This window comes from Delphinus delphis, chromosome 3 (genome assembly GCF_949987515.2).
Source record: "Delphinus delphis chromosome 3, mDelDel1.2, whole genome shotgun sequence".
In the NCBI taxonomy this organism is placed as follows: Eukaryota; Metazoa; Chordata; class Mammalia; order Artiodactyla; family Delphinidae; genus Delphinus; species Delphinus delphis.
This window is the reverse complement of record NC_082685.1, coordinates 75,361,012-75,385,517: the sequence shown is the minus strand read 5'-3', so window position 1 is coordinate 75,385,517 and position 24,506 is coordinate 75,361,012. Positions and strand designations below refer to the sequence as shown.

Sequence of the window (24,506 nt, the reverse complement as noted above, 5' to 3'; positions counted from 1 at the left end):
CCAATTTAATAACCTATAAAAAAATTGTACCACCTTTTTTATGAGAGATGTTTTGATAAAATAGGAGTGGCAAAACGAGTGTTCTTTTCTACCTAATTATAATAAGTCTGTAAGCATCTATTATCAAAGTTATATACCAATGTCTAATAAAATAGGAGTGGCAAAACGAGTGTTCTTTACTACCTAATTATAATAAGCGCTGTAAGCATCTATTATCAAAGTTATATACCAATGTCTAATAAAAGGGTTGAAGAGAATCATATATTTAAGATGAAGAGGGTAACTTCTGTTACTTATGCTAGAGGTATAAAATAATATTGAAAATTAGCCTGTTTCCACTACATCAAATTTATTCAACACTAGAAGTATATGTTTTCTATCCACAAGTCTAATGTAAAGTAAGAACTAAAAACAATCATGAAGCATATAGAGGAAGGAGTCAAAGGTGTTTTATTTACAAAGCTTAAATAATATTAATCCTGCAGCAAGAAAATTTGGCATTGTTTAAAATCTATTCTTACTCTATACAATAGGGTTTAGAAGTTTCCTGAAATATTGAAGGGATTTCATTATTTCTCAGTCCCAAAGCATGTATCATGACAGGTGACTAGTTTATAAATAGGCTCTACGTCAAGCCCATAAATTTAAATAAAATAATCCCTAGCTTCAAAGGCAATTAATGGACTTATTTTCAGAGTTATTATGTAATATCATGTAACTTCTGTCTTGCAGTAAGTACTTTCTCTGTTCAGAGAAGAACCACTGTAACTGGCAGATAAGAGACTTGAAAAATTAAATGCTAATTAAATTAATCACTGAAATTTTTTTACAGTATATTTTTTCATGTCATGAACAAGTCTCACAGATAGTAATTTAGTTCAACAATAGGCTCCTTTCATGTACTGGAAATGTTTTGAAACAAGTTTTTAAAAAATTTTACTCTGAATTACAGATACCTCAAAATAGTTCCTTCCTTCCTTTGGAATAGATTTTTAAAAAATCTTAGTCATTGTAAACCAAAACTTTTGGACTTCTACTCCAGGGAAGTTTTTTAGAAGTTAATCTAATAGGTTGAACTGAAATAGAAATGTAAGTCTTAAAAGGAAAGCCTCATTTCAAAAACAAAAAATGAATATATTAAGATTTTTAAGGTTGCATTTAACTCTTTCGTTACATGTATATGATGTAACAGACTTTACTTACTAATAAGGAATATTTGCTCAGACAACCTGGTTATAGGAACGTTTGTGGGTTTTTTTGTTTGTTTGTTTTTGTTTTTTAAAGAATTAATTTTTGGCCACATTGGGTCTTCATTGCTGTGCATGGGCTTTCTCTAGTTGTGACGAGCGGGGGCTACTCTTCGTTGCGATGCACGGGCTTCTCATTGCAGTGGCTTCTCTTGTTGCAGAGCACAGGCTCTAGGCACGCGGGCTTCAGTAGTTGTGTTGCACGGGCTCAGTAGTTGTGGCACGCGGTCTCTAGAGTACAGGCTCAGTAGTTGTGGTGCATGGGCTTAGTTGCTCTGCGGCATGTGGGATCTTCCCAGACCAGGGATCGAACCCGTGTCCCCTGCATTGGCAGGCAGATTCTTATCCACTGTGCCACCAGTGAAGTCATGGAACCTTCGTTTTTTTAAGTTTTAGTTTATAAGGTTTTAAGAGTGTTTCATTTTACATGTGAGCTACTAATAATTAGGGATTTTTTTCAAATAAATAAAACCATAAATAATAGAAAAATTTGAGTGGTTTTTAAATGCATCTAGTCCAATTTATTTTTTTTGATTAAGCTGGGCAAGACTATAGAGGAGAGGGAGGGTAGAATTAACATCCCTAGTCTCAAGAAATTCTACCCACCCTTCCATCCCAGCCCAGTGTTAAAACATGTCAAAACAGTTGAAGCTCCTTTTTTTTAAATACTTGGATATGAATGAGGGAAAATTGACTAATGTATGACCAGCAATGTGCTAGATACTTTACTTTTACATACATTAATATAATTTCTCACTACCTCTGTACCACATTAATACTGATAACTATTCTTAATGTAGATTTGGCCCTATATGTTAGGCATATTTCTGAATGATTTATATGAATTATCTCATTTACTTCTCAGAACTGTCCAGTGACTTATATATCATTAATGATATATATCACTATTATAGTGGCTTATATACCTTTTACTAGAAGGAAATAGGCTCAGGGAGATTAAGTAAGTTTCCTAGTAACACACAATTAGTAAATGGTAAAGTAAAGAATTTAATAATTACTTAGTTTGTTCATATTCCTTAATGAAACAGATAACATATATTTGAGATATCAGATCAGACAATAACTATTAGAAATGATTTTTTTAGCATGACTTTCAAGACCTTGTACAATCTTTTTTTCAGAGAAAAATGCATAAATTTAAACATCAGTAGTATGACTGATAAGAATTGGCTGTTAAAAATCCCAAGATTTTATACTGCTGAACTGAATGAATAAGCATTTTCGGAACTCTAATGGAAAACTGATGAATTCATAAAAGTGCTAACAAAAGATCAAGATGAAAAAAAAATTAATTACATGGGACTGAGTGAACTGATGAGGATGATTATAATTTTTGTGACTTTCTGTTTCAATAAAAAAAACCCACAAGGACTCAGAATCAAAAAATATACAAATCAATTTTCAGAATCAAAAAATATACAAATCAATATACAAAGTAAAGGAGCTGTTACTGTGGAGGATTACTGGACTGAATGTCAATATTATATGACATAGTATGAGTGTGTTTCGTGTTTGGTAATTGCAGTCATTGTTGCTTTTGTTGTGGTCATCCATTTACAATGCTTGGTGTCAGTTTATTTATCTCTTGTAAAAATAAAATACAGTGTGTGTGTGTGAAAAAAAAAACCCAAGTTTTTTTTTTTAAATACAGTTGACTTATTAAAGTGTTGTGTTCGTCTCAGGTGTACAACATACTGATTCAGTATTTTTATACATTACAAAATGATCACCATGATAAGTCTAGTTACCATCTGTCACCATACAAAGTTAAGTAACTCCAAGAATTTGATTCTTTATCATAAACGTTATCTACTAAAGGCTGTTAAAACGTAACTGAGATAATTTCAAAAGGAAATAAAGTTTATAGAGGTCTGATTTAATTGCTTCTGTTGTTTTGTGTGAGGATATGTTCTGTCAGTTGAAAGAACACCATGTAATCATCTGTTTTTAAGATTGAGAGTATTCAAGTGAAATTTCATACAAAGGTAAATTCATGTGAATTGACTATGATTCATTTCTTAGGTATTTCTTCCGTAAAGATTTTCACATTGGATTAAAAGATAAATTTGCCAAAGATTCCTGAAATAAATTTGCAATTTTTTCCCTCTTATAATGCAGATCTGACAGGAGCTCAAGATGGAAGTGTGAGAATGTTCGAATGGGGCCATTCTCAACAAATAACCTGTTTCCGATCTGGTGGCAATTCAAGAGTTACAAGAATGAGATTTAACTATCAAGGAAATAAGGTAGTATATAAAAATGTAAATAGGGAAAATGGTTTGATTTCATTAAGGGTTTATGAATATTACTCATTTGGGTTTCTGAAGAGAACAGCTCAATGAGCTAATGGTGAAGTATTAATCCATCTTATATGAATTCTTTTTAAAGAAATTCCTCTCAAAACTTAAATTCACTTGGTTCTTCCTGGAAAGACATTATATACATTTCCATTAAAATTCTCTTATATGATGCTTAAGGACCAAATGATTATAGGACCATCTTATATTACACATTTTTTATTAAATACATCTGCTTACTTTCCCTCTGGGACCTACTCAAAGTATGGTCAAGTACCAAGTAGTAAGTAACATCTGGGAGTTGATTAGAAATGCAGGTTATTGACTCTAGTCCAGACCTATCAAATCACCATCTGCATTTTAGCCAGATACTCTTGTGATTTGTATACAACATTAAAGTTTTGAGAAGCACTGCTCTAGAACAGGGTGTTAGAACAGGGTGTTAACAAACTACGGCCTAGCCACCTGTTTTGTAAATAAAGTTATATTGGAACACAGCTAACCCATTCATTATTTGTTTTCTATGATTGTTTTCCCAGTACTGCAACAGAGTTCAGGAGAACAAAGACTGTAGCTGGCAAGCCTAAAATATTTACTATATGGGCCTTTTAATAAAAGTTTGCCAACCTGGCTCTTACCAGCTTCACTTCCCGTAATCCTCCTTTCCTCAAACTGCCTCTCTCTGCTCCTCCTATCTTACTAGCACTTTAAACAACTACTGAAGGGGAAATCAGCCTGCTCTTTGTCTTCAGGGCCATGCTTCACTAAAAACATTCACACAGGCCCTAGCTGATGGTTCATCTTGCCTTTCGTTTTCCCTCAAACCTTCCACCCTCCTTACGTGTTACTTGTGTCATGGTGTGCTGCAACCTTTTTGCCTGCCACATTTATCAGATGGCTCTTATCATTTCACAGAAGTCAGTGATAATTTTTCATGTAGTTATGAAACAAAATTGAGAGCTTATAATTTCTTAATACCAATTAGCAACATTCTTTGCTCCTTAATGGGAAATTAAGGGGATTTAATCTAAAAGCCTTTAGAATTCTACTGTACTTTCAGCTGTATAATCTATCCATACCACTTATGTGCTCATATTTTTCCACTTTGGTTTGTCAATGTTACATTGTTCCTAACTAATCTCTGTACTTCGACCCTGTCTCTCTAATGCATTCTTCATGTTGTCAACAAAGTTATATAACAAATAGCGTAGGGAATTCCCTGGTGGTTCAGTGGTTAGGATTCACGTGCTTTCAGTGCCGAGGGCGCGGGTTTGATCCCTGGTCCGGGAACTAAGATTCCACAAGCTGTGCGGTGTAGCCATAAAAGAAAAAAGAACAAATAACATAATTATATAACTACCCTATAGGTGAGATCATATTGTCCTTTTCAAGAACCTGCAGCCTCCTCATTTTATCCAAAAGCCCATATTCTTTAGTGTGGCATTCAAGTCCTTCTACACTCGGAGTTATTTTATAGATTTTACACTCACTACAACCTTCTATATAGGCTATTTTAAGTCACAACAAACTTCCTTATTGTCTTCCCAAGTCTCTTTGACAGGCAATCAGCTTACTGTTGATTCACCTTAGCCATGATGGTGCCCAAGAGCACGACACCTAAGTGTGCTATCTCCCTTAGTAGGGAAGCCTACTGGAGTAATTGGAACAGATAACTCATACTGCAGTGTATCACAGTAATGCTGATCATTTTGTCAAAAGTCATTGGACATTGCAGAAAAACCAAGAGGATAAAAGGGAGCATTTAGCAGAAAAAAATGACCTGTGAGGAATAATTCCTTGGATTTAGGAAGATCCTACATTGTAAAACAAGAATAGGATTTTATGAACCAAAGGCAGTAGAACAGTAAAGAATTTTTAGAAGTTAAAAACATATGATTCCCCAAAATTAGGAGTAGAGGAACTACTGATTACAAGGGCTGAATAGCAGAATTGAAGTATTTGAAAATCAAGTTTGTGACTGGGAGGTACAAATTTGGAATTTATTCCATGGTGAAAATAACCCAAGAAGTAAATTGAGACTAGACCCAGGAAAATTTATAAAAGAAATTTAAAAGATGTATCAGAAGAAGAAAAAAGGTGATGGAAGAGAAACATTATATTAAAAGGAATAATAAAATAAAAACTTCCCCGAAGCAAAACATGGAATTTTAGAAAAAGAAGCACCTACCAAGTACTAAGCAGAAGTATTGAGAAACAGCACGTGCCTAGACACAGCCTGATTATTTGATTTTTGTTTTTTTTAACTGAAGGATAAAGAGAGCTTCTAGAAAGGAGTAGGGGTAAAAATGATTGCTTACAACCTCTCCACCCCCCTATCTAAAATTAATGGCATTGGCCTCCTCAAAAATAGAGGTTACAAATAGACAATAGAACAGTATTCACAGAATTCTGATGGATAAGGAATGGGGTTGATGTCTATCCAAACTGTCATTTATATTTGGTGGCAAAATAAACACATTTTTAAGTATGCAGAGAATTAGCACATTCCATATACCCTTTCTGAAGAACGTACCTAAACCTACTCTAGAAAACATAGGATAAACCACAGAAAGGATAAACATCAGAAAAATATCTGTAACAAAAATAGTAAACAATGGATTAATATTCCTACTATTAGTCCTATCAGTCAGTTTTGTAAGAAGACAATGAAAAAGAAGACAAAGAATGAACAATTTACCAAAAAAACAAAACCCTATGCATGGCCAATAACCCTCACTAATAATTGAAGAAATGCACATTAAAATGAGACTTTATTTCTGATAATCAACAAATATTATAATTTTGTAGTACGCCAGTATTGACTAATGTGTAAGAAAAATGGGTGTGTAAATTGATATTACCACTTAGGATTTAATTTTGGCTTCACCTACCAATTTTAAATGATGCCCTTTGACAGAGCTTTTTCTTTTCTAGATGTCTGTCCTATATAAATACTCAGAGGTGTATATGCAAGAATGTTCAAAACAGTACTTTTTATTATAGGAAAAATTGGAAATTCTATAAGGAAAAGCTTTAAAAAGTTACAGTGCAACTATATAGTGTAATACTGCACAGCACAAGAATGAGGTAGATTTATAGATACCAGTGTGAAAAAATGGCTATAATAAGTAAAAAATGTAACTGTAGAACTGTATATTATCATCATAATTTTTAAAAAACCTTGTATCCTTGTATGTATGAATGTTTGAATATTCATAGAACAAATCTGAAAGGGAACACTATCAAATTGTTAATAGTTGTTATATCTGTAGATGGGAGAGGGCAGGAGTCCGAATTAGACATTTGTTTTATTTTAAGATCTGTATCATATACTCCCTTACTGGATTATTTTGTCATCTTTCCAGTCAAAATGCTCTGAGTTTCCATAGCGGAATTCTTTTACTGTGATAAACTTTGTTTCATTTTCTGCTGTTGTTTACGTGTTTTTCTTATTGTATATCTCTGGAAGTCCTTACTTTGTCTTTTTTAAGATGAACAGTTTTTTTATCTTATATATGCTAAAACTTTGTCACATGGCTTAATGTGTAAATCCAGTATTCTATTTTTGGAGTATTTACAGAGAATATACAGACTGTGCTGTCGGTTAGTATAATAAATTGAGTGTCTGATGTTAGTTTCCTTTATATCCACCCTGGAATTTTTTAAAGCAATAGCTAAATGTTTTTCTGGACTAGATCCATGTGTAGGTGAAGTGAAAAGTCAAGCAACTTATCAGTCAAATGTTTAAGAGTTAAAGTATGAGATTCACAGTGAGGGTAAGGGTAAATAATGTGCTTTTTTATTTGTATTAAATACTTTTAAATATTTTTTTTCTCTAAGTTTGGAATAGTTGATGCTGATGGATATTTAAGTTTGTATCAAACAAACTGGAAATGTTGTCCAGTTACTGGAAGTATGCCTAAGCCATACCTGGTAAGCCAAGAATTCCTACCTTTAAAATTTTTTGAATTTTTATTTTAAAGAAACCAAGAATATATACTTGCAAGAAATATCAAAGCCAAAATACAAAATCTGTCTAGTCTTGTGTATTCAATCACTTTACTATAAGTTTCTGTCCTTGTATTGTGTTGAAAATTACACTGTGAGGTATAAAAATCCTTAGTCTCTGGTAACTTGGAGAATAAACCTGTATGAAAGTACCTGTTTCTGATGGCAAGGGGAGATTAGATATGTGGTTACTCAGAGGCAGGGGTGGAGAGGGGAAATTGGATGGAAGCAGTCAGAAGGTACAAACTTCCAAGTAAAAGGTAAGTAAGTACTGGGTATGTAATGTACAACATGATTAACATAATTAACACGGCTACATGTTATATATGAAAGTTGTTAAGAGAGTAAATTCTAAGCATTTTCAGAATAAGGAAAAATATTTTTTCTTTCATTTTATATCTATGCGAGGTGATGGATGTTACTAAACTTATTTCATGATGTATGTAAGCCAGAACATTATGCTGTACTCCTTAAACTTATGCAGTGCTTCATGTTAATCATTTCTCAAAACTGAAAGGAAAAAAAAAAAAACATAAGAAAAGTAAAAAAATCTCACCAGAAAATGTAAATAAATAATAAAACTTGTGGATTAGTCACTCGATAAAGACCAAAGTAGTAAAATTAATTAAAAATGCAATGATTGGGCTTCCCTGGTGGTGCAGTGGTTGAGAGTCCGCCTGCCGATGCAGGGGATGCGGGTTCGTGCCCCGGTCCTGCAAGATCCCACATGCCGGCGGAGCGGCTGGGCCCGTGAGCCATGGCCACTGAGCCTGCGCGTCCGGAGCCTGTGCTCCGCAACGGGAGAGGCCACAGCAGTGAGAGGCCCGCGTACCACAAAAAAAAAAAAAAAAAAAAAATGCAATGATTAGTCAAGGGATAAATAAAATAAAAAGATGTTAAAAAAAAAAAAAAAAAAAACCTGTATAGAACCAACATGGTAACTCTGGAGACCCATGAGTTACTCAAGCCCTTTTCTAGCCTCACTAAATGGCAGTGGCTATGATACCTAAAAAGGATGATCAACAGACCAGTGCATCTGGTTGTTTTTCTGCAGTTATTATCCCTTATGAACAAAGTAGAAAGGGTATCCTATAGCTGGTGCTATTTTCTTGCCCATCTCTTAAAAAAAAAAAAAAAAAAAAAATCTCTATTCAGGACCACACAGGTTCAGTGAACCTTCCGCAGCCTCATAGAACACTGAATTTATATTTGATGGATTCTTTAGTGAAGCCCTTTATAAGACTAAGTAATATCTATCAAGAAAAAAATTAAGAATATGGGTTAAAATTCCAGTAATTCATCCAAGGTTAAATGCTAGAATAAAGTACTGGTCTAAGTGAAAGCAAGCAAGGGAGTGTTGGTGAGGGTACCTTGAAAGAATATTTATTTTTCCTCATATTTTCATTCAGGCAGCAGATTAAATGTACAGATGGGCCTTGAACAACACAGGGGTTAGGGACACTGGACACCTCACCTCCCCAAGTTGAAAATCTGCATATAACTTTGCAGTCACCCCTCCATATCCATGGTCCTGCATCCACAGATTCAGCTAACCTTGGATCATGTAGTACTGTAGTATTTATTGAAAAAAATCTGTGTATCAGTGGACCCATGCAGTTCAAACCTGTGTCGTTCAAGGGTCAACTGTACAGGTTTATGTTTCTTAGGGGACTGCCTTTGTTTTAAAACTTCTAAAAAGACAAATTGGATTAAAAATGAACATTATTTGCTTTTGGGGATTAAAGTAGATTTTGTTTTAAAGACATATCATCTAGCCCAGCTGCAGTGGTGGTTGGGGGCAATGGGGAAGTGACTCACAGGAAAACTTTTTCATATGATGATTTTGACATATTTTTAAATTTTATTTTTTATTGAAGAGAAACATCTGAACAGACATAACTTGGAAGCCTTTATAACTGACTAAACCTCTCATAGTAGTTTGTTATTGTTTGACGGAATATTGAGAAACATTGTAAATTTTCTAATTTGTTGACTATTAGTAATATGTTTTTATTCACATATTTGAAAAAGTATTTGAAAGCTTAAATATTTCTGAAAATAAATAATTCAGTCTGAGATCATCTAAAATGCTAGTTTTTGTTTTCTAAGACAAAAATTTTCACAAGTATTCTAAGAAAAATGTTTGAACTTAACTTTCTTTTGTTTCCCTTTGAACTTTTGGTTGAACAAAAGCGGAGGTCATAAAAGGTCATAACGTATGCATCTTATTTAAATGGTTCAGGGAAAGGGGTGTGTGTGTGTGAGAAAGAGAAGAAGAGGCAAAACAAATGTGCCAAAATGGTAAACATTGGTGAATCAGGGTAAAGGGTATATGAGAGTTCTCTATTACTCTTGCAACTTTTCTAAAATCTGTGGGGGAAAGAACACAAGGATTTAAGTAAGCCACAAATTACATGATCGTTTTTTGATTAATACATCTACCTGCTTATAAAATTGTTTGTGACAGCAATAAACATGTGTTGTTTATAACCATTCCAGACTTGGCAGTGTCATAACAAAACAGCCAATGATTTTGTCTTCGTTAGTTCCTCCTCTCTGATAGCTACAGCTGGTCTTTCAACTGACAATAGGTAAGAGATTATAACTGAAATTGAAGTCTGTGTATGTATAGCTAAGCTTTATTTTTTAATTGCTTAATGTCCTTATATCTCAATAATGTCATAATTACACCTTTAAATATTTTTATTTAAAGAGACTTGTTTCTTAGAGCTTTTTTAGTGTTTTAATTGTAAAGCTAAGGAAATTCTGGTGACATTAAAGACAAAATCCATTCCTTCTGGATTTTTAGTATTCTAATGTTAAGACTTTAGTGTAGGATAAAAGAATTTGATTGTTGGTAGAGTTTTTCTCCATATTATTTGCTATGTGTTAAGAAAGCTTGAGGCCAAAAAAAAAAGAGTATTATTTATTGGCCATGCTATTTAGTTAAACCCTTGCCACAGCTTTATTATATCGCATTATCAATGTTTCACAGTAAGAACACAAGAAGCTGAGTTGTATAATAACTAGTAAGTGACAGCCCGTCCCCATCTCCCCAAATAGCTTAAATATGCAAAAAAAAGTCTCCTCCCTCCATGTCCAGGCACACTTTTTACTTTCCTCCTACAGCTGAGTTCTGTGATTAAGGCCTTCTGAGGTTGCTGAGCTTTTGTGTTTGTCCTGAGGCCTCACTTTACACTCAAAGTGGGAATTTTAGGAATATGGAGTTTTCAGCCCGTTTTTCATAGAAATTCTTATACACATTTGTGCCTTCTTTGTAACTCACAGAATGGAGTAGAAGCTGCTCCCTTTTGTAGTAGGAATAAGTTTTCTTTCTACTCAAGAAAATTCGGTGTGTCCTGCTACTTATGTATGTGGTCGAACTATTAGATTAGAAAATCAGTGAATACAAAAAGTGGTTCCCATATTCAGACTTCATATAGTACTCCTTGTAATTACATGTTAATCTAAAGTTATTCAGTTTGGGAAGCTATTAGTTTTTTAAATTTTTGTCTAAAAATTAATCATACATAAATATATTGGCTACTTGTATTCGATGCTTTATAAATTTAAGAACTTTCTGTGTGAGCAAGGTTCAAGCGAGCTATAATGAGACATATTGCTTTTTTTCATTGAAGTATACTTGATTTACAACATTATATTAGTTACAGGTATACAGCATGGTGATTCAGTATTTTTGCAGATTATACTTCATTATAGGTTATTACAAGACAATTTTTACAATTCCCTATGCTATACAGTATATCCTTGTTGCTTATCTATTTTATATATAGTAGTTTTTATCTATTAATTCCATATTCCTAATATGTCACTCACCCGTCTTCCCCTCTTTGGTAACCACAAGTTTGTTTCTATATCTGTGAGTCTGTTTCTGTTTTGTATATACAGTCATTTGTCTTTGTTTTTAGATTCCACATGTAAGTTATATCATATAGTATTTGTCTTTTTCTGTCTGATTTATTTCACTTAGCATGATATTCTCTAGGTCCATCTACATTGCTGCAAATGGCAGTATTTCATTCTTTTTTATGGCTGAGTAGTATTTTATTTTGTGTGTGTGTGTGTGTGTGTGTGTGTGTGTGTGTGTGTGTCAGTCACATCTTAATCCAGTCATCTGTTGATGGGCACTTGAGTTGCTTCCATGTCTTGGCTATTGTAAATAGTGCTGCTGTGAACATTTGGATGCATGTATCTTTTTAAATTAGTATTTTCATTTTTTCCAGATATGTACCCAAGGAGTAGAATTGCTGGATCATATGGTAGTTCTATTTTTAGTTTTTTGAGGAACCTCCATACTGTTTTCCACAGTGGTTGCACCAATCTACATTTCCACCAACAGTGTACAAGGGTTCCATTTTCTCTACACTGTCTCCAGCATTTATTGTTTGTAGATTTTTTTGATGATGGCCATTCTGACTGGTGTGAGGTGATAACTCATTGTTGTTTTGATTTGCATTTCTCTAATAGTGAGTGATGTTGAGAATCTTTTCATGTGCCTGTTGGGCATCTGTATGTCTTCTTGGGAAATTGTCTATTCAGATCTTCTGCCCATTTTTTTATTGAGTTTTTTTTTTTATATTGAGTTGTATGAACTGTATGTATATTTTAGGTTTTAACCCCTTGTCAATCATCATTTGCAAATATTTTCTCCCATTCAGTAGGTTGTCTTTTCGTTTTGTTGATGATTTCCTTTGCTGTGCAAAAGCTTTATGTTTAATTAGGTCCCATTTGTTTATTTCTGCTTTTATTTCTTTTGCCTTAGGAGACTAATCTAAGAAAATATTGCTACAATTTTTGTCAAAGAGTGTATTGCCTATGTTCTCTTCTAGGAGGTTTATGGTTTTCCATTCTTACATTTAGGTCTTTAAACCTTTTTGAGTTTATTTTTGTATATGGTGAACAGGAATGTTCTAATCTCATTATTTTATATGTGGCTGTCCAGTTTTTCCACCACCACTTGTTGAAGAGACTGTCTTTTCTCCATTGTATATTCTTGCCATCTTTGTCATAGATTAACTGACCATAAATGCTTGGGTTTATTTCTGGGGTCTCTGTTCTGTTCCATTGATCTATGTGTCTGTTCTTGTGGCAGTAGCACACTGTTTTGATTACTGTAGCTATGTAATATAGTCTGAAATCAGGGAGTGTGATTCTTCCAGCTCTATTCTTTTTTCTCAACATTGCTTTGGCAATTCAGGGTCTTTTGTGATTCCATGTGAGTTTTAGGATTATTTTGTTCTAGTTCTGTGAAAAATGCCATGGGTATTTTGATGGCGATTGCATTAAATCTGTAGATTGCTTTGAGTAGTGTGGCCAATTTAACAATATTAATCTTCCAGTCCGAGAGCACAAGATATCTTTCCATTTCTTTGTATTATCTTCAGTTTCCTTCATCAGTGTTTTATATTTCAGAGTATAGGTCTTTCACCTCCTTGGTTAAGTTTATTCCTAGGTATTTATTCTTGTTGATGTGATCTTAAACAGGTTGTGTTTTACTTTCTTTTTCTCATATTTCATTATTAGTGTATAAAAATGCAGATTTTTTTAATATTGATCTTGTATCCTGCACCCTTGCTGAATTCATTTATTAGTTCTAAATTTGGGGGGTGAAGACTTCAGGGTTTTCTATCTAAAGTATCATGTCATCTGCAAATAGTGACAGTTTTACTTCTTCCCTTCCAATTTGTTTTTTTTTTAATTTAAAAAGAAATTATTTATTTACTTTGGCTTCACCAGGTCTTAGCTGCAGCATGCAGGATCTTTAGTTGCGGCATGTGGACTTCTTAGTTGCGGCATGTGGACTCTTAGTTGCGGCATGTGTGCACTATCTAGTTCCCTGACCAGAGATCAAACCCAGGCCCCCTGCATTGGGAACATGGAGTCTTACCCACTGGACCAACAGGGAAGTCCCCTTCTCTTCCAATTTGGATGCCTTTTATTTCTTTTTCTTGTCTGATTGCTGTGGCTAGGACTTTCAGTACTATGTTAAATAAAGTGGAGAGAGTGGACATCCTTGTCTTGTTTCTGAATTTAGTGGGCAGGCTTTCAGCTTTTCACTGTTGAGTATGATGTTGGCTGTGGATTTGTCTTAAATGGCCTTTATTATGTTGAGGAATGTTCTCTCTATACACACTTTGATGAAAGTTTTTATCATGAATGGACATCTCAGTAGACAGTTTTTCTGTGTATTTTGAGATGATCATGTGATTTTTATCTTTCCTTTTGTTAATGTGATGTATTACATTTATTGATTTGCAAATGTTGAACTATCCTTGTGACCCCAGAATAAATCCAACTTGATCATGGTGTATGATGCTTTTTATGTATTGTTGGATTCAGTTTGCTAATATATTTTGTTGAGGATTTTTGTATTTGTAGTTATCAAAGATACTGGACTGTAATTTTCTTTTTTTGTAGTGTCTTTGTCTGGTTTTGGTATCAGGGTAATGGTGGCCTTGTAGAATGAATTTGGGAGTGTTCCCTCCTCTTCAGTTTTTTTGGAATGGTTTAAGAAGGATAAGTGTTTGTTCTTCATATGTTTCGTAGAATTCCCCTGTCTGGTCCTGGACTTTTGTTTCCTGGCGGTTGGGTTTTGGTTTGTTTTTTTTTTTCCCTTACAGATTCATTTTCGTTTCTAGTGATCAGTCTGTTCAAACTTTCTGTTCTTCTTGACTCATTCTTGGCAGGCTGTATGTTTCTAGAAACTTGTCCATTTCTTCTAGGTTGTCCAATTTGTTGGCATATAACTGTTAATAGTATAATAATTCTTTGTATCTCTTTCGTATCAGTTGTTATTTCTCCTCTTTCATTTCTTATTTTGTTTATTTGGGTCTTCTCTCTTCTTGATGCGCTGGATAAAGGTTTGTCAATTTTGTTTTCTTTTCAAAAAATCAGTTCTTAAAAATAAATCAGCTCTTGCTTTCATTGATTGTTTTTGTTGTTGTTTTTTTTAAGCTCTATTTTGTTTATTTCCTCTCTGATCTTAATTATTTTCTTCCTTCTGCTGACTTTGGGCTTTGTTTGTTCTTTTTCTAATTCTTTTAGGTGGTAAGTGATAGGCTGTGTTGTTTATTTGAGAAGGCCTGTATTGCTATGAACTTCTCTCTTAGAATTGCTTTTGCTTCATCCCATAGATTTTGGGTTGTTGTGTTTCCATTTACATTTGTCTCAAGATCTTTTTTGACTTCCTCTTTGATTTTGTCATTGACCCATTGGTTTTTTAGTAGCATGTTGTTTAGTCTCCATGTGTTTGGGGTTTTTTTCCATTTTTCTTTCTGGAGTTAATTTTTAACTTCATACTATTGTGGTCCGAAAAAAATGCTTGATACAATTTCTATCCTCTTAAATTTGTTGAGGCTTGTTTTGTGACCTAGTATGTAATATGTTTTGGAGAACATTCCATGTGTGCTTGAAAAGAATGTGCATTCTGCTGTTTTGGGGTGTTATATTCTGTACATATCATTTAAGTTCAGCTGGTCTATTGTGTCACTTAACACCGCTATTACCTTACTTTCTCTCTGGATGATCTGTTCATTGATGTTAGGGGGGTGTTAAAATCCCCTGCTATTACTGTATTATTGTCTGTTTCTCCCTTTATGTCTATTAGTATTTGCTTTATATATTTAGGTGCTTCTGTATTGGGTGCATATATGTTAACAAGTATAATATTCTTTCTGTATTGATACCTTTATCATTATATAATATGAGACATATCTATTTTTATTCTGTGGTTAACTTCTTATGTCATTCAATAATCTTTTTTTTTTTTCCAGAAACATATGTTTGTGGGACACTCTTGTAGCACCTTCCAATAGTTTAGTCCATGGTAAGTTTTGAAAGCATTTTATGAATCACAAACTCATAAAGTAAAAGTGATGTTTAAATGGATTTTTTTTTTAATGACACACTTAGTAGTCTGTGAGGTTTATTTTTGACCATGGTGGCAAAGTTTAAAAGCAGAAAAAATGCTGTATATGTAATTAACTCTTCACTGTACTTTAATGAAGGACAGTGGAACATAGATAATATAAAAATCATTTGTTTTTACTTTGAATCTGATAGCACAGGTCCGAACATCAGTTACAGTATTATATCCCCTCACACCACTCTTACTCAACTTTGTACTTGAAGTTCTAAATAAAGCAATAAGACAAGAAAAGGAAGTAAAAGTTATCCATATTGGAAGGGAAGAAATAAAACTGTTTATGCACAGATTACATGATGGTGTAGAAAATCCCAAAGAATACAGAAAAAAAACTGCTGGAACTGATGTGCAAGCACAGCAATGTCACAGGATACCAGGTCATTATACTAAAATTAGTTGCATTCCTTTATCAACAATGAACAATTGGAATTTGAAATTTAAAAAAAATATTACCATTTAAAAGAGCACCCAAAATAATGAAATACTGAAGCATAAATCGAAATATGTATAGCATCTGTTGGGAAAAGCCACAAAAAAAGTAAAAGAAAAAAAGGTCTAAATAAATGTTCATCATGTTCACAGATTGTAAAACTTGATATTGTTAGGATGTTACTTCCTTACAACTTTATAGATTCAGTGGAATTCTAATTAAACCCCCAGCAATCTGTTTTGTATATATCAACAAACTGGTTCTAAAGTTTATGTAGAGAGGCAAGAGACCTAGAATAATGCATACTGAATAAAAACAAACTTGGAGAACTCACATTACCTGATTTCAGGACTCACTATAAAGCTACAGTAATCAAGCCATTGTGGTACTGGCTGAAGAATAGACACAGATTAGAGAGCCCAGAAATAGACCCACACATAAATAGTAGACTCATTGCTAATAATGGCACAAAGATAATTCAGTGGAAACAGATAGTCTTTCAACAAAAAGTGCTAATAACAATTGGGTGCTTATATGTGGAATACTGAACATAGGTACAAACCTTACCCCTTTCACAAAAATTTACTCAAAATGACTCATGTAAAACATGTAAAAACAAAACTGTCATACTTCTAGAAGGAAATATAGGAGAAAATCTTGGTGACCTCGGGTTTGGTAATGAGATTTAGATACAACACCAAAAGCACAATCTATTAAAGAAATGATATATTCAAGATTTTTTTAAATTACCGTTTTTCTCAATACCTGAATAGCAAATAAGCATATAAAAGATGCTCAACATCAGTAGTCATCAGGGAAATGCAAACTAAATTCACCGTAATTTATCATACTACTCTGTATACTGAAATGGCAAAAATTAAAGGTTCTAGACTACCAAGTGTTGGTGAGGATATGGAGAAACTGGAACCCTCATGATTTGCTGATAAAAGTATAAAACAGTACAACTGCTTTGGAAAACTGTTTAGCAATTTCTTAGTGAAGTTAAACATGCATGTAGCGTGACCCAGCAGTATATAGTTTTACATATGTACCCAAGAAAAATGAAAACACATGTCCACAAATAGACTGGTATTAGGAATGTTCTTAGCAGCTTTATTTATAGTAGCCCAAAACTGGAAACAACACACATGTCCAACAGGATAACGTGGTATATTTATGTAATAGAATACTACTCAGAATTTAAAAGCATGACCTACTGATACGTGAGACACATCTAAAATGTTATGTTAAAGAAAAAGAAGCAGGCACAAAAGAATATATACTATAAAATTCCATTTATGTGAAGTTCAAGAATTGGCAAAACCAATTGGATAGAAATCAGGATAGCGATTGCCTTTGAGGGAGAGGCATGAGGGAACTTTCTGGGATGATGAAAACAGCTGTGTTAAAAGCCGTATTTGGTACAGGGCTAATTTTGCCCCTCTGTTGAGGCAGTACCCTTCTCAGTACTCTATACGATGCCTTGTGAATTATGAGGGTTTTTTCCCAGTATGGCTGGTGGAAATAGGAACCCAGATCAACTTGGGTTCCCCTTTCTTATGCCACGGCCAGAAAATACTCTGTAGGCAATAAGCTGGGGCAGTTATGTTGGTCACCCAGTTTGTTTCCCATTTTGCAAAGATCATTCTTCATTGCTTAGTGACCGGTGTCTCAAACCATTGTTTCCTGTATATCATTTGATATTTTAATTGTTTTAGGCAGGATGGCAAATCTAATCTATCATTCTACCTTGGCCAAAAGCCAGAAGTCTGTTTCTTATACTATTAAATAGTTTTTACTTTTTTTTCCAGCTTTTACTTGTCATGATAGCGGAGCCACTGTTTTAGCATATGCTCCAAAACATCAGCTACTAATATCAGGTGGCAGAAAAGGCTATACATGTGTTTTTGACCTTCGGCAACGACAGCAGAGGCAGCTTTTCCAGAGCCATGATTCTCCTGTTAAAGCCATTGCTATTGATCCAACTGAAGAGTACTTTGTTACAGGATCTGCTGAGGGCAACATAAAGGTAAATACAGTAATGCCACAATATCTATTACAATATGAAAAGAAATCTTTAGAAACCTTAGATCTTTAATCATATTGATGACACCAGTCTCTTTAAATAATAGAAGTATTAATTCCTTTGTAGTCAACAAGGTTAATTGCTATTTAATAAATCTTTTAATGAATGAAATAAAATAATATTTAACTTGAAAAATGCCTGTTTTTCAGTTGTTTTCAAATATGCTTAACTAATGCACGCAAAAGAACTGGATTTTCCATGGATATGAACATATTTCAGACATTAGAATTAGTCTTGACTCCATATTCAGAGTTACTGAATTCAGTTTCAGGGGCTGTGAGATATGCTGACATTTTCCCTTATTCCAAATTTCTCCCCATTTTGTCATTCATAGTATCAGCATCCAACAACTCAGTGCCTGATTCAAGAATTCTGATGTACCTGGATAAGCTCTGCCTGTAACAGTCCTTCTCAAACTCCACTGTGTTTCAAACTTAGAAGTTTGAATGTTAAGCAGCTTGTTAAAAATGTTAAGCACCTTGTTAAAAATGCATCCCACTCCAGAAATACTGTTACTAGGTCCTATCCCAAAAATACCCATTTGGTAAGTCCAAGGCTCAGGAATGTGCATTTTTGGAACACAGAAATAGTGGTTTTGATGGCAGGTTCTCTGGCTACACTCAGAAGGATCTGCAGGGATAAGACTAGTCCCTAAGTTACTCTAATGGTCAGCAACCCACTGGAGGAGTCTAGTTTCTTAGAATCCATTAATTTAAGTGCTACTGAGTACTTAGTACAGGTAAGTTGGACTGCTTTGTTAGAACTTCCATATTGTTTTCATAATTCTCAGCCAGAAGAAATTGAAGAATTTCAAAAAGGTTTTTCTTAAATATATACACCAGCTTCCATACAGAATTCTTTTTTTTTCCAGTTTGAAACTAGTTTCTTATTTGAACTGCCCTCAGTTTAGAATAAGTCATACTATGTTTTAGATTAGTTATTTAGATTAGTTTGTACTTTCATTCTGAGGTTTATTATTTAATTAAGTTATAAGATTTCATAGTATACCAGGTAGTATTCAGGACTTACAATTTAACAATCATGTCTAGAGTAATATAAATTAATGAATTTCTTAGGGAAAAGAAAGAAATATTTTTTTTTAATGTGATGTCAAAACATCAGAAAGTTGTAATAATTTATCTTGCAGCTGGAATATAGTTTTGACTGGTCTGAAGGCCTCTAGGTGTTTGGTATTTTCCTCTTTCCAGCGGTTCTGATCCCTTGGTGGGTACTGTATATTATGGGGAAAGAATTACCCCACTATACAACTACACAACAGAAACTTCGCTGAGAGATAGGAAATCTTGATTGTAGTTCCTATAACATTACAAGTTTCTGTTGCATTGTACACCTAACCTCCTTGTACCTAAGTTTTCTCGTCTCCAACTAAGGGTTTAAAGTACCTCCTCTCTTACTGGATTGATTTTTGAAGAATGTGATAATATCAAAGAGCTTTGGAAAATTGCAACACCATATACAGAATCAAAATGTTATGACTGTAAGCCTACACAGATTTTTCTCCATTTTTGTTTTAGAAATTCCTTATTTGTGCAGGAAGACAGACGTGAATCTTTTGTTTGGATTTTTAAGGTAATGTCAACCCCAATTTTTATTTTGTTCTTATATATTTCAGATTTGGAGTCTCTCTACCTTTAGTCTTCTCCACACTTTTATCAATGAACATGCTCGGCAATCCATTTTCAGAAATATTGGAACCGGAGTGATGCAAATTGAGACAGGGCCTGCAAATCACATTTTTTCATGTGGAGCTGATGGAACAATGAAAATGAGAATACTGCCAGATCAGTTTAGCCCATTAAATGAAGTGTTGAAAAATGATGTGAAATTTATGCTGTAACATTTTAACAATAAGATGTATAATTTATTACCTATTCCATGAAGTGGCCAACACATATGATGTACAGTGATCAGTCTCTATGCCACAGATAAGCTAATGCTTTCCTGTTTTCATATTTATTTTATGGAGCTTTGCCCTTGATGCACTGATGCCTTAAAAATTAATAAGGTCATTCAAAATTAGACTACATTGCCTAAAGTAGAATGTATAAGTAATGCTGTAATAATACATATTTATAGTATAGTGAGTATATCATAGTGTTAAAGGAGTTTTGTTTTCTTGTTGTTGATAAATTCTTCTGCAGATATCTCTGCATGAATTTGTTTCACAGTAAAAATACCCTTTATGTAAAGGCAGTTGCACATCAGTCATCACTTAATTCACCACACTCTCACTGCCTTTTTCAAACTTACACATCTCACACTCCTCTCTTAATTAATGATAGATTGATATTTGGGTAAGAATCAAAAAATAGTGAACATCTCCATTAACACTGTCTTTGGGACTTTAGTGACAGGTGAGCCAAATGCCTCGTTATGTAAAGTTTTCATCAGTTTCCCCTCTGGACCCCAAGTTGTGTGTGTGTGGTCGTGTATATATATGTAATGTATCTTATACATCTTATTTGAACTTTGTGTGTGTGTGTGTGTATATGTATATATATATATATATATATGTGTGTGTGTGTGTATATATATATATATATATATATATGAAAACTACAAGTCTTTTCATTTGTTTTTGTGCCATAACAACTACTGCCACCAGAATAACAACTTTTTCTGCAACTGTTTTTTTCACCTTTTTTTTTTTTAAATTTTTGAATTCCCATCCTAATTTTCAAATAAATTTCAGGAAAACTTCCAAGATTATTATTTTAAAGATTACATTGAGTCAGATAAGACTTAGCAGGCAATAATGATTCTGTGTTGGCATATATGAGATACTTAAGCTTATAAATTTGTCAAAGGATTTCTAGGCACCATACATTTTACTTAAATTTTATTTTATTTTATTTCTTATTTTTTAGGTGCTTTTAGTCTCAACGTTCTGAAAACCTCATAGCAGTGTTTTTAGAAACAAATGTGAAAACAGTCAAATTAAATAGATAGCATTTACAAATGTAAAATACCTGCCAGATCTACCATTAAAAGATAATAAACTAAGCCTTATATTTTATTATTTTTTGCCAAAATATATTATTTTATTATAAAATATGACCAAAATATTAAAAATGCACAATGCTTTTAACTTAAATGTGCTAACCCTATTTCTGTCTGTTTTGTGCTATACCTTTTCTGATTCAGAATTATAGAAAACTTGATAATACTTGATTTTAACCAAGAAGACTGGAGGCAGATGGGACTAAGAGTTTAAGGGACAATTATATACTATTTAGCTTAAATATATTTTAATAGGAATATTAAGAGAACATTTTTATGTAACAAAATATGGAAAGCTATTATCTTGGAAACTAAAGAGTCAAATGAAGCAAAGAAATGAAGGGCTGGTAAAATGAATTTTGTAATATCCTCAGGATACTTTTAAAAGTATATTGTTAAAAGATTTTGTAAATTGTATTCATAATTTTAAATGTGTTGAGCAAGTTGCAGTGAAGACACTGTTATTATGTAGAGAGTTGATGTGCACATAATAACCTGTACCTATAAATTGTGCAATAACGATATGTGACTATTTTGCCATGGAGAAATCTATGACAACATTGCAAACAATACTATTGTTTGATGTAGTTAATATTAAGTTATTCCTCAGTAATTTCTTCATGAATCAAGATTCAAAAGGCTTAAACACTTTCAGTGAGATAGAAAATGTATTATTATGCTTACTAGGAAAAAAACATTGTGGATGAAGAATTAAGCATTTTAATTGAGGGTTTATATGAATAATAAATTATGTAAGCCCATATGTATTTACATCCAGAGTCATAATATTTTAAATAAACAATCATGCAGTAACTATTTTTAGCATGCTATTGTTTTAAGTAGTATTTATGCCACTTTAGTTGACTTGAGTGTATGTGACATTTTAAATTGGAGAACTTCTGTATTGTATTTGGCTAATGTAGGAAGAATTGCATAATTTTCCCAGATACCCTGTTCTTCCTTCTCTATAGTCTTTAACTTAATGAATAAGCATTATTCAAAAAAGGTGAGAATAAAAGTAGTTGGAATGTATGTTTAAGTATAAAATGGTATACATATATGTAAAATTTCATCCACACTAATGAAGTAGATACATCAAAATACATTTTTTAAATTGTGTGCTTTCTGAGAATGAGGCTTTGTAATGATGGAAGAATTCACAACATTGTGAGTCTCATTTTCTAAAATGTAGGATTTTTCTTATGTAGAATCATGGGACAGTCAATTCCATCCTCCTTTCTTGCTCTCTCTGTCTTGCCCCAATTCATTTCTTCTCTTTAAAAAATTTTTTCAAAACCATTGAGGAATTTCTCAAAATGGTCTCAACAATTGGAACAAAATACAGAGATATACCTACTTAAAGAAAATCCTTATACAACCTTAGAGTGGTGATGATCTTTTTATAACAGTGTTGGAAACCCAGAGAGACATATTTACTAAACAAAGAGTTTAAATGTCATATTGCAAAAGACCACAGTCTAAAGAACAGGTAGACGAGAAGAAATATGTGTATAGGAATAGGAAAAATGTTAACGACCCTAATACAAAGAGAATTTTAACATGATAAGTAATGGAGAAGTCACACAATTCACAGAACAGGACATGGAAAAGTCAGCAAGCACAAAGTATGTTCATCCTCACTAATAGTTAAAGGAATGCTTTAAAAAAAAGAAATGTGTTACCACTGTTCATCCATCAAGTTAGTATAAAGTCAAAACACAGTGACATCAGTTTGGTGAAGATGCAAGGAAGTGGGCACAGTGAAACATTGCTGGCAGGACTAAACTGCTACAAAGTTACCTAGATACATATTAAAATTGAAAAACATACTTTCACTGAGCAATCTTTTGAGAGATTATCCTTTAAGATAAAAACACCTATGCATAAAAATATATGTATATGGATGTTTATTGAGACATCTGATGGAGCAAGAAAACTGGAAATCTAAATGTTAATTAGTGGGTAAATTTTGGCATAAATTTTGGTACATCCATACAATGGAATATTCTCAATGGTGAAAGAATGTTAGATTTGTATCTGTTCATCTGAAAGGAGGTTGGTGAGATAAAATTTCAAAGTAAAAGGTGTTATATCCCTTATTGTTTCAGGTTTTTTCAATCTTTAGTTTTAGTATATATGTAGGAACATAGAAATGTGTATGGAAGAATACATACAAAGCAAAACTTTAACATGGGAGAAGGGAAGAAGGAGGTAATACTTTTCTAAACTCCTTTAAACCCCACTTGGTAACATGATACCCGAGATGGTTGTGTATGTGTTGGTGAAGAAAATCTGTATTTTCATACCAAGAAGGACAACAACTTTGGCAACTGCTCTGTTGAGTGAAGTGGTCTTGTGTCAGGAATATTCCTCTTTGAATTGTTGAGATATTTTTGATGCTTGATATTACTTAAGTAGAAAGGTTAAGATGTTACCCTTCAGGGTACTTGGAAAAAGTTGAACATAGATTAGTTAAATGTACCTGTCAGCGTTAGATATGTGTATGGCTTTTGCTACAGTTATTTTCAAAGCTAAATCTGTTTTGAGTTTTTTAGGACTTTTCTTCCCCTTCTGCTTACTTGGTTGTCTCCTGTATGTCTGTGGCCTATAAGTCAGGGAGCTAACACAGAGTTGCAGTGTGACATTATTTCACAAGTCTCCTTGGAACAAGAAAAATTTCTTAATGTTCTCCCACTGCAAATACAGATAGGTAATAGAAACAATTTGGTGGTACAACCCATTTCTTTCCACAGTGAAAATGCCTTACTCCTGTATGCCCTTTGTAACAGAATCTAAGCAGTGCAGTGTATCAGTCCAGGATATGTGTTTTAAAAGTTTTAAAATCTATTCCTCCCACATGTAAAACACTCCCCCAGAAAAACTCCAATGTTTTCATCCTATTACTGCATCAGGGTTAGGCATTTGAACCCCAGGGTCCTGATGTCTAAATCAGGTTCAGGTGTATATGTGGCTCCTTAAATGAGGTTCCTTAAGTACAGTACTCAGTTTAAAGATCCATGAACTAATGAGGCAAGTTATGTGCCTCCCACATGTGAAATGTAACAGTGGTGAGACAGAGAGGCGATAGCTATCTCCCATTCTAAAAGAGGAAAAGTAAGTCACATGGTAGGTCCTGGTCCATAGGGATTCTGGAATTTAGCTGGGTACATGTCACCAGTTCCTTGAGTCCTCTTGTTCCCTGCAAGTAATTCTCTACAGCTCTTGGCTCCACCTTCTGGGCTGCTTTTTTCTATCCTTAAGTTATTCTTTTTCCATAAAAGTGGCCCAGTGTTTTTAACGGAAGTTTTCTCAGCCTGTTTTCCTGGATAGAGAAGTTTGAGCATTCAAAGACCTCTTTACATTTTATACTGTCCTGTCCCCTATGCTTCAGTGTAGTAAAATTGCTTTTTAAAACGTTGTGGGGGGCTTCCCTGGTGGCGCAGTGGTTGAG

At 33.6% G+C, this 24,506-nt stretch overlaps 1 protein-coding gene across 3 annotated transcripts in view; it reads left to right on the top strand.

Moving 5' to 3' along the window:
- Positions 1–23,152, top strand: part of DMXL1 (Dmx like 1) — a 134,193-nt gene extending 111,041 nt beyond the window's left edge. For all 3 annotated transcript variants that reach the window (XM_060008983.2, XM_060008982.2, XM_060008984.2), the window contains 6 exons: positions 3,387–3,514; positions 7,406–7,498; positions 10,073–10,164; positions 15,367–15,419; positions 17,760–17,977; positions 19,668–23,152. In XM_060008983.2, the coding sequence (XP_059864966.1) occupies positions 3,387–3,514; positions 7,406–7,498; positions 10,073–10,164; positions 15,367–15,419; positions 17,760–17,977; positions 19,668–19,892 (809 nt within the window). In that variant the 3' untranslated portion in view covers positions 19,893–23,152. The remainder of the gene's footprint in view (positions 1–3,386; positions 3,515–7,405; positions 7,499–10,072; positions 10,165–15,366; positions 15,420–17,759; positions 17,978–19,667) is intronic.
- Positions 23,153–24,506: the final 1,354 nt, after the last annotated feature.